Below are 11,084 nucleotides of genomic sequence, written 5' to 3' on the forward strand. Positions count from 1 at the left end.
GGCGGGGAGAGGGAAGGCCGGGGGCGTTGAGGGGATGTAGCCGGGTGTCTGTCCGGCAAAAGCTGTGGGCCCTTGATGCAGACATTAGTTAGCGCTGTGCTGGGTGGGTGACAATGTCTTAATAACTGTTCCATCAGCCACTCGGGCTGCTGACCAGGTGCGTGTCAGTGGAGGAATGGCGGGTGGATGCACAAGGCCGGGCAATACCACGACAGCCAACTGAGGCGGTCACCACCTCGGCGTCCCTGTCACTGCCACCCCTGTCACACCACCGCAGTCACAGGTGCACAAGGGGAGCGTCTCACCTCCCCTCAGCTGAAAATCCCGAAGTTGGAGATACCGGTACTGCACGGGGATCCCTGATGTGAGGGTATTTTTGGGTAATCACTTGAAGAGCTGGCAGTCCTTCCCGCCCTGGGCGCGGGGAGAGCCTTGCAGTTGGCATTGTCTGATAATAGTAGTGCTGTAATCTCAGGCAGTCATGCCCATAAACAAAGCAAGGGCTTCTAGGGAGAGGTAATATCTTTTATTAGATTAGACCAGCTGATGTAAAGGTCAAGTCTTCAGGCACAGTTTCAACCCTTCGTGTCCCAGAATGTGATTTTTGAAGCTAGATCAGTTGCGCTAGAAATGTTACTACCTCTCGTACAGACCGTAGTATTTGCAGAGGAACCAAACTAAACCATTTTGTTTACTGAGCAGCTGAAGGATTCAGGAGGTTTCATGTTTATGGATTATTTTTTTTTCTTAAAGCTAATGATTTGGATTTATCAGATAAAGCAGTAAGAAAGCTATTTTTTCTTTTTTTTTGGTGTAAGATATCCTGTCTTTTGGCTATGTCTAATCACGTTAAATAAGTTTTTAGCAAGTTTCTCCAGATAATAACATATGCATGCTATACTTATGTTTCTTGCTGCTGACATGTAAACAGGTACAAACAGCAGGAAGATTTCATAATCTCACAATACATGTTGCAGGTTTATTTTAAAGAATTTAGCTGTATCTGCCTTTTGTTATATTCCTTGTCAGTGGCATGTTATGAGTATTGTTTTAAATGGAAAGGAAGTGTTTCTCACTCCCCAAATGAGATCTCTGGTTATTGAAATAGGAACTATTTTTAAAGAGAGAAAGCTGGCATTAAATATTAATATGCATAAGTGCTAATTATTTAGGGAATTAATACTGCAAGTAGTTATTAATTCCTGCTTTTTTTTACATGGCTAAGCGTGAAAAATCATGCATGTATCACTAGTCTGCAAAAGTAAAAACATCAGGCCTTTTCATTCCAAGTGCATTTGCAATTTCTTAAATCCATTTTTGTGTTGTCAATCTATGGTAAATCAGGCATATACTTGCCTTGTACCAGTTTAAGCAAATAGTACAGAGTTTCCTCAAAATCCTGATGAGTTTAAGCTACATCTTCTTCAGCTGTATCAGCTGTAGTACTTTCCAGTCAAAAGAATATAGCATACTTTTACGCATCTACATTCGAAGCAAAATGGTAACCTAAAAAAGACCAGGATAAATATCTGGTATTGGTATGACTCCCAATCTGATTTGTATTTCTACAATAGTGTAAAAGGAAGGGTATTTTATATTTAACATTAAAGAAAGCAAGGTAGTTACTGTAAAAAAGTGATAAGGGGGTATTTGTTCTCCGTTCACTTAATTTTGGCAGACAGACATTTAATTTGTATACAGCTACAAGGACTCTTGGTTTGACAGAATTACAGATGGATCCCAGACGTGGAATTTACCCTGTCTTTACACATAAGCCTTTCATGGGTTTGTGGTGCTCCTTTTGATCTGGCTTGGAACATGCAGTTCAGTGGTCCTAAACAATTATAGCTGCAGAAATATTGTATAAACTAGTTTTGGCCTCTTTAGCAGTGGCTTTGCAACTATAAATGGAAAATCATTCATGTGTAGGATGCCAGTTTGTTCTTTGATGTACAAATCATTTTTCTGTGCAGCGGTCCCTGAGCAGGCATGAGTTTGTCAGGCACAGAAATACGGGAGATCCATGGAAGTTTTTGTTTGCAGCACAGAGACAGTACCACCTTCAGGCTACCTTTTAATGTCTGTGTGGAACCCAGTTCAAAGTTTGCTGTGGCACATCATCAGGTACTGCACTGGTGGCATTAATGTGCTCTATTGTATGCCTGTAGCCATTGTAGGTTTTCTGGATGGGACTACCAAAATGCATCTGTTTGCATAATGTGACCATAAAGAATGCTGCTAAGAACGCTCTAGCAGTAAAAGTCCAGTAAAGTTGATAAGGGTATTGGTGTTCTCAGGTCCCCCAACCTCCTTGTATGTCAAAGCTCCTAAACCTCTTAATGACCCTTCACTTGATTCTCTTCAGTCTCTCTTTTATTTGGTGAGAGAGCAAACTGAACACAGTGCTCCAGATGTGGCTTCAGATGTGCTGAACAGAGGGCAGTAATCATGTCCCTTGACCTGCTGGCTATGGTCTTGCTAATGCAGTCCAAGATGCGGTTAGTCTTCATTACCGCAAGGACACACTGCTGTCTTTGTTCAGTTTGTGGTCCACTGGATCCTCTCCTGTAGAAACGTTAGTCCCAGCCTGCATTCCTCCGTAAGTATATCCTGTCCCAGATGCAGGACCTTGTATTTATCTTTTTGGAACTTCAAGACAGAGATATCTGTTATACACTCATTCAGTTTGTTGAGGTTGATTTGGTGTCACCTGGTACTTCCTAAGGGTCTCACCGTGCAGGTCGTGGATGAAAACAGTGAATAATATCAGCCCTTGTATTGATCCCAGGGAATACCACTTGGAATCACCTGCTAATTGGACTTCAGTTACCTTTTGAGGCCAACGCACCTTTTAGTCCACCTATATTCCCCCAGTTTGTCTGCAAGGACACTAAAAACTGTATGAAAGTCCTTGCTAAAGATGAGAACAGCACCTACTACTCTGACCTCGCCCAGAGAGCCTGTAATATAGTTGTAGAATGCAATCAGGGTGACTACACACAGTTTGCCCTTGGGAAATTCAAGATGGGTGTTCTCAATAACATTCTTGTCATTGTGTGAATGGAAAGGGGTCCCATGAGTACTTGCTCCATAATTTTCCCAGCGACTGACAGAAGATTGGTCAGCCTGTGATCACCCAGATCCTCCTTGCAATTTTCTAAAACAGACATAACATTTTTATAGTTGTCAGAAACCCCTTCTGATCACTGTGACCTTTCACAAGGGACAGAGAGTGCCCTTCCAATGACATCTGCTGGCAGTCTTGGTACCCTCAGATCTATCCTGTCCAACCCCATGGACTTGTATTACATTTCCAGCTTGTTTAAATAAATAGACCCAAACTTGATCCTTGCTACTTGATGTGGAGTGCTGGGAGGCCTGAGAACAGACCTTGCTGGTAGAAACTGAGGCAAAGAAGACATTGAGTGCCTGTGTGCTGTGTCACAAGGTCACCTGCTGTATCCAGCAGCAGGCCTAGATTTCACTCGGTTTACTATTTTGCTGCAAAAGTGTTGTTACCCTTGGGATCCTTCATCAATTTTAGTTGCACACAAGCATCGCCCTTCTAATTCCATCCCTGCATGCCTGGGCAATGCTGCTGTATTCTTCCTCATGTCCCCACTTCCACCTCCCGTATGTTTCCTTTTTGTTGTTGAGCTCAGTCATGTATTTGCTGTGCTGCTAAGGCAGGCCCTTGCTATACCTGCCTGTTTACTTGCAAATTAGGATGGATAACAGCTATGTCTGACTCTGCCAGGTCTTGCAGACAGGTTGTTAGGGCACTTTTTCAGCAGCTTCACTGCTTTCCTTTTGACCAGCGTGTCTTATAAAGTCACTACCTCTCTTTATTTCTTTGCATTTCAAGAACATGTTGTTAGAATTATGGGTGATTAGAGAAAGATGTTGAGAACTCCATCAGTAATAGACCTTACATTTCCAGCTACAGTAGGTTCTTTCTTCTGTATCACTGAAACTACTGAGTCAATTCAGTCAAAGATGACTCCTACCACTAAGATTAAACTTCTAGTTTGGTTCATGTTTCTACCTTAATAAACAGGATTTTTCTTGCATCCTGTCTAGGTAGTATATACCTATTGTTTAATTCCCTGCTTCCCCTCCTAGACACATGGATATACAGTTTTGGTTGTACTTATATGTTATCATTAATGATACATGTGTATCAGCAGAAATTATCTATTTGCCGTCCGCCATTGGGAATGTTGCTATAAGTTTAATTTGTCTAACGTGACTACAATTACTATTTTTCAGATCAGGCTATGTACAATATATACGGATAGATGTCACTAGTCTGATCAGCTGTTTGGAACAAAGACTTTATGAAAATAAGCATTATTATATTGTTACAGAAGCAATGCTCCTTTGAGACAATCAGGACTTAGGACTTGGTAGTAATAAGTGATGAATAAATCAGTGAACAAGATATGACCAGACTAAAAGATGATATATGTTTTAGTACACTGTGGATCTTTGAGAAATATCTTAAAAGCGCTGTTAGTAGTGAGCTGATAGGATGTGTTTCAGCATTCATAGAGTGTGGCACATGAAATCACAAACATATAGTTAATAGGTTGTATTTAATGTCAAGATTAATCTGCCAATCCATATACTTTGTTCTTGGTGAAATGTGTCCAGCTCAAGCTGGAGGGGTGGAAGAAGAGGGGAGCAATCCAAAGATACCTCTGAGTTAAAGATCATATTTTTATTTGGTGTGTAGAACAGTAGAAGTATATGATCTGTGGTGGAGGCTCTTTCATGGTAAAAGTAACATAACTAATAGAAAGGAGAAATAGCCTTTGCATATAAAAGATTATGGAGAAATGTAGTAATAGTGGACAGGGCTATGGGACACTCCTAGAAATCACCACCTATCTGGTGAAGTCACTTGTGAGCTAAGGGGGTGAACTCTGACCTTTTATCAGGGTGAGTATTAATTTAAGAGCAGGCAAGGAATGTAAACCCTTTGATACAGCGTTAGTGAGACCAATGCTGGGGTACTGTTAAAAGAAGGTTGAAAAACCAGAAGGGCTTTCAAGGAGAATACAAGGTCTAGGACCATTGTCTTAAAACATGAAGCTTTAATATCACAGAATCACAGAATTTTCAGAGTTGGAAGGGACCTCTAGAGATCATCTAGTCCAACTCCCCTGCTAAAGCAGGATTGCCTAGAGCACGTTACTCAGGACTGCATCCAGGTGGGTTTTGAAAATCTCCAGAGAAGGGGACTCCACAACCTCCCTGGGCAGCCTGTGCCAGCGCTCTGTCACCCTAACCGTAAAGAAGTTTTTACGTGTGTTGGAACGGAACTTCCTATGTTCCAACTTGTGCCCATTGCCCCTCGTCCTGTCACTGGGAACCACTGAAAAGAGTCTGGCTTCATCCTCCTTCAACCCACCCTTTAGATATTTGTAAGCAGTAATAAGGTCTCCCCTCAGCCTTCTCTTCTCCAGGCTAAAGAGCCCCAGCTCTCTCAGCCTTTCCTCATAAGGGAGATGCTCCAGTCCCTCAGTCATCTTTGTTGCCCTTCGTTGGACTCGCTCCAGCAGCTCCCTGTCCCTCCTGAACTGGGGAGCCCAAAACTGGGCGCAGTATTCAAGTTGTGGCCTCACTAGTGCCGAGTAGAGGGGGAGAATGACGTCCCTCGACCTACTGGTCACACTTTTCCCTATGCAGCCCAGGATTCCATTGGCCTTTTTGGTGACAAGGGCACGTTGCTGGCTCATGGATAATTTACTATCTACCAGGACCCCCAAATCCCTCTCCTCAGAACTACTTCCCAGCAGGTCCACCCCCAACCTATACTGGTGCCTAGTGATTCTAGATTGATATCTCAATCTATTTTGTTTATCTGAGAGAAGGTTAAGAGGTAACCTCTTACCATCACAGTCTAGAAGTATTTACAATTATTTTTTTTTCCCCCACCTGGTATTTGATAGCTCTTTAAGTCTCACACAGGAAGAGTTTCCTAGCCTGGGAACTGAAAGAAAACAACAAACTATAGAAGTAAAGTACAGGTGGGTAACAGAGGATAACTGTGGATGTAGTCCTCTGTTAATTGAAGACCTCATATTGAAACTGGGTTTAAAATAAGGCCAGACGATACGCTCATGTGTAAAAAGAACTTACAGATTTGATGCAGAATTTGCATTAGATGCCATGACATCATGTCAAGGGAAGTCAGACTGGAAAGTCTCTGCAGCATTAATATTTATAACTCAAAGAGCATGGCTCTCCACAGAACTGAGTTCTCAGGACCTCACCTTCCACTGTTATACAGGTGGCACATTGTGTTCAGTAGAGAGATTGCACAATTTCAGCAGCTGTTTTCCCCATTTTAAAAAATGTATTGGAGAACTAAAGTGGGATCAAGGAAGGGTAATAAGAATGACTGAGGATATGAAAAAAACCCTCTTTTGAAAGATTAGGCCTTTTTTCACTTTAGAGAGAAGATCAAGAAAGGGGATGCAGTAAAATAATGGTCTAGGTACAGTAGATTAGATGATAGTGTTCCCTGTCATCTAACATGAGCGCAGGAACATCAAGGAAAATTAAAAGGTAACATTCAAAACTGATAAAAAAAACCCCAACCTATAATTACCTCTACTTATAAAACTTGTAATTAGACCATAGAACTCACTGCCAAGTCACAAAGGCCAAGAATGTAACAAGATTAAAGAGAGTATTGTATTTTTAGGGATAACAAGATTTTTAGGGATTCAGAGTTATAATTGGAGGATAAAAATAATAGAAGGGCTATTAAGTCTCAAGTTTCAAGGTGGAAACCAACTTTCTGTCTTGTAGAATAAGTTGATACTGATATTGGCAAATCAATGAATAAGGAATGTGAATAAGGAGGAGCTGGTCCACCTGTGCTTGCTCTGCGATCTTTGTATAGCGTGAGCCAAAGTGCTGGAATAGTTTGTGCAATGAGGCAATTCTTAATAAACTCCTGTATTTGGCTGGTTTAATTCTGGTTTTGTTTTTTTTTTTCAGTAGAGTCATATTTAATTCGCTGTAATGGTGTGAAAAATTGATCTCCTTTTTTTTTGTTCAATGGTGTAGACTGGATGAGTATTTTTCAACCTATAATCTATGTACCAGTGGAAATAATAAGACATCACAAAGTGTTCTATGAATTTTATGTTTGCCCACATGCAACCAAAAAAAAAATGGAGGAGAGGAAAAAAAGAGAAGTAATAAAAAAAAGTCAAGGTTTACTTTTTTTGTTACTTAGTAAAAAATAGCAAGTTGCAAAAGTAGATCAATACATAATCCTTCAGTTAAAATCAGAGTCCTTCAGTTAAAATTAGAGAAACACTGGAACAGATGATCTCTTAAGATTTCATGTAGAAATCATGAATTTAGAGGGACATTTACTATATGAGATGAAGCAAAAAAAGCCTGTTCTTGTGTCTGGTTTTGAGTTTTAAAGAAATGTTAGAATACAGGTTGAACTGGATTCTGTTCTACCTTCGCTTTTCAAAATTCTTGTATGAAAATTTTAAAATGTGAAGGATAAGTATATGAAAGCCTTATCTGAGTTGTGACCATCATAGCTATAAAATTTAGACCAATGCATTGGATTTGTGACCTGATCCAAAAGGCACGTTGCTGCGTTTCCAGTAAAATAATTCAGTAATTTGTTAATCATAATTTCATTCCGAAGTCAGTGGCAGTACTTATGTGTCTTTCTGTATTGAGAACAGATAGAAAAGTTTAATTGGTTTTCAATGATTGTGATGATAATAATAATAATGATGATCATAGAATCATAGAATACCAGGTTGGAAGGGACCTCAAGGATCATCTAGTCGCACCTTCCTTGGCAAAATCACTGTCTAGACAAGATGGCCCAGCACGATGTCCAGCTGAATCTTAAAAGTGTCCAATGTTGAGGAATCCACCACTTCCCTGGGGAAATTATTCCAATGGCTGATTCCTCTCATTGTGAAAATTTTCCTCTTGTGTCCCATCGGAATCTCCCCAGCAGTAACTTGTACCCATTAGCCCTTGTCTTTTCCGTGTGACTCCTTGTAAAAAGGGAGTCTCCATCTTCTTTGTAGCCACTCTTTAAATACTGGAACATGGTGATAAGGTCTCCCCTAAGTCTTCTTTTCTAAAGGCTGAACAAACCCAGTTCTCTCAGCCTTTCCTGATATGGCAGGCTTCCCAGTCCTTTGATCATCTTGGTGGACCTTCTCTGGACCCTCTCCAGCCTGTCCACAATTTTTTTGTGTTGTGGGGACCAAAACTGAACACAGTATTCCAGGTGTAGCCTGACAAGTGCTGAGTAGAGTGGGATAATGACTTCTTTATCTCTTCTGGTGATGCCCTTGTTGATGCAACACAGCATCCTGTTGGCTTTCTTTGCTGCAGCAGCACCCTGTTCACTCATATTGAGCTTGTTGTCCACCAGGATCCCCAGGTCTCTTTCCACAGAGCTGCTCCCCAGCCAGGTAGATCCCAGCCTGTGCTGCACTCCTGGATTATGTTTTCCCAGGTGCAAGACCTTACATTTGTCCTTGTTGAACTTCATAAGGTTCTTAGCCCACTCTTCCAGCCTATCCAGGTCTTCCTGCAGGGTGGCTCTCCCTTCCAAAGTGTCCACTTGCCCCCCCGGTTTGGTGTCATCAGGAAACTTTGTCAGGGTACACTTGATCCCATCATCCAGATCACTTATGAAGATATTAAAGAGCATTGGGCCCAATATCCATCCCTGGGGACCCCACTTGTGACCGGTTGCAAATTTGAAAAGGAGCTATTGACCACCACCCTCTGGATGCAGCCTGTCAGCCAGTTCCCACCCAGTGCACAGACCACTTGTCTAGACAGCAGCACATCAATAACGGTAATAATAATAAATAATAAAATCACTGAAGACTTGCAAAAAGAGACAATACACAGAGCTGTCAGCTCTTCACTTGATCTGTCTTGAAGCTTGACACTAGAGTTAAAACCAAACTTATAACACCAACATTGTGAAATAAAACGTTGTATGTCCTGTTTTGGTTTTATGGCCATGTAAGTTCCTAGTTAAGAATTCATGAGCCAAAACTGAACAGTGTAAAAACATGCAAACCTTTGCTACTACCTTACTGCCATTTCCTGTGTGCCTTCAGTTCCACTTTCTCCTCTTCAGCTTCTCAACCACTCTGTAATGAAAAAACTACTGTAAAGTTACAGTAATCACAGAAATAAGATCTGTCCTTTGAACCACATACAGGAGGGAACCACCAGATTACTCTGAATGGGTGTGCCCCAGATTTCTGACTGACAAACTGCCAGTGTTCCTGATCTTTGCTAAGCTAAAAGAATGTAATTATTAACCAGGGAAAACTCCAGTCCTGCATGTGCGTCCCACGTGTAGTCTTCTGCACAGCTGTCTCTAGTCACTGCTACTTTCGTTAGTGTTAGACACAGACAGTATCATTAGCAAGCTGGATTGGTGTGTGTATCCTTGTACAAAGAATCCTCAATACTGCGCTAACGTATGTAATTGACAACAGAAGTTCATGTGGGGGAGAAGGTTATGTATTGAGTACATTTTTCTGTAAGTATAATTACTCTTGTCAGCATAGGCTGCACTTTTTATTTTTCGAAGTCAGATCAGAAGAACAATTCCGTTTAGCCTGTACAGAAAGTTGATACCTGGTTTGCTAATGTACTATTAAAGTTTAAAAAAAAAAAGATGGGAAGGAATGAATATCATTAAACGATCTTTGATCAAGGCTGAGCTGAATGCATTCCAACATTTATACTATAATTAAAAACGTAGTGACTGTCCTTGCTTAATGTTTTATTCATAGATAACTAAGGTATGTACCATAAACCGCATATGACTGTGTGATCAAAGGACACTTTACTGTGTATCTTATCAGTAGTAGTATACTAACTTTATGATCATAATTTTTCCTTTTCTGTTGTTTCCGTGGACTTCGTAAAGATTATCGTAGTTTATGGTATGTTAATCAGTATCTTATTGAGGTTTTTTTTTTTTTTTAATTGCTTCCAAAATTTTAAAATCTAACAACAAATATGCTACAATTTAACTATTACACTTTCTGAAAGGATGATTATACTTGTATTTCAAGCTGGTAAGTCCCTTATCCCTGATATAAAAATGTGTCCCTAGAAAAACAAGAAAAGAGAACAGAATTGGACAGCAAAAGCTGGGACATACAAGATGATAGGTCCATTTTGAATATTTTAGCCATATTATCCTCACTTCCTTTCCCATGTACATGTGTTTGAGACCAGATGTGAGACTTTCTGGCTTTGAATATATATGGAGAGCTTTCCAAAGGGTCTGATTTTGAGGAGGTAGGGACTCGGTATTCTGTTAGTATTTATGCACAGTTAGAAAGTAATTCAAGTGTGTAAACAGATGCTATTTTAGATGGCAAAGGGTATCTTGTTTGGCTTCCTACTGCTGGTCGAGAACAATATGACTGTTGTGCAAATCCTTTGTCATCTTCTGTCATCTGCTTTGTCATCTTCCGATGTGGAAGCCTCAGATGTGCTGTTATCTGGAATTATTCAGGCCTCTAATAGTTTAGACACCTGAATTTTTCAGTGGTGCCCAGTGATAGGACAAGAGATAATGGGCACAAACTTGAACATAGGAAGTTCCATCTTAACATGAGGAGGAACTTCTTTACTTTGAGGGTAGTGGAGCACTGGAACAGGCTGCCCAGAGAGGTTGTGGAGTCTCCCACTCTGGAGACGTTCCCAACCTGTTGTGGACTAGATTATCTCCAGAGGTCCCTTCCAACCCTGACCATTCTCTGATTCTGTGAATACTTCTTTCTGTTACCATTCTAGAACTGTGTTCCTGTAAGATGTTATGTGTGTTCTTGGTTTACTGTAGATTTTAAGATGATCCATGAATGTACGGTAAGAGTCTTAACCAGATTGGTGTGGATATAGCCTGTGGGACAGTCATAGCTACCTAACTCATACTTTTGTCTACACAGAAAGTGAGGATGTACCCTGAGGTCATTCTCAAGTCTGTTTATGTCACAGAGCCAGTATAAGTCCTTACACTCAACTCCTAATAATTGTTTAGC

The 11,084-nt window shown here is 40.7% G+C and overlaps 1 protein-coding gene across 1 annotated transcript in view; it reads right to left on the reverse strand.

The window, feature by feature from the left end:
- PIM3 (Pim-3 proto-oncogene, serine/threonine kinase) overlaps positions 1–10,511 on the reverse strand; it is a 16,308-nt gene extending 5,797 nt beyond the window's left edge. Inside the window, 1 exon segment of the mRNA XM_009883683.1 lies at positions 10,446–10,511. Coding sequence (XP_009881985.1) covers positions 10,446–10,511 — 66 coding nt within the window.
- Positions 10,512–11,084: the final 573 nt, after the last annotated feature.

Source organism: Charadrius vociferus, unplaced genomic scaffold (assembly GCF_000708025.1).
Source record: "Charadrius vociferus isolate BGI_N301 unplaced genomic scaffold, ASM70802v2 scaffold43, whole genome shotgun sequence".
In the NCBI taxonomy this organism is placed as follows: Eukaryota; Metazoa; Chordata; class Aves; order Charadriiformes; family Charadriidae; genus Charadrius; species Charadrius vociferus.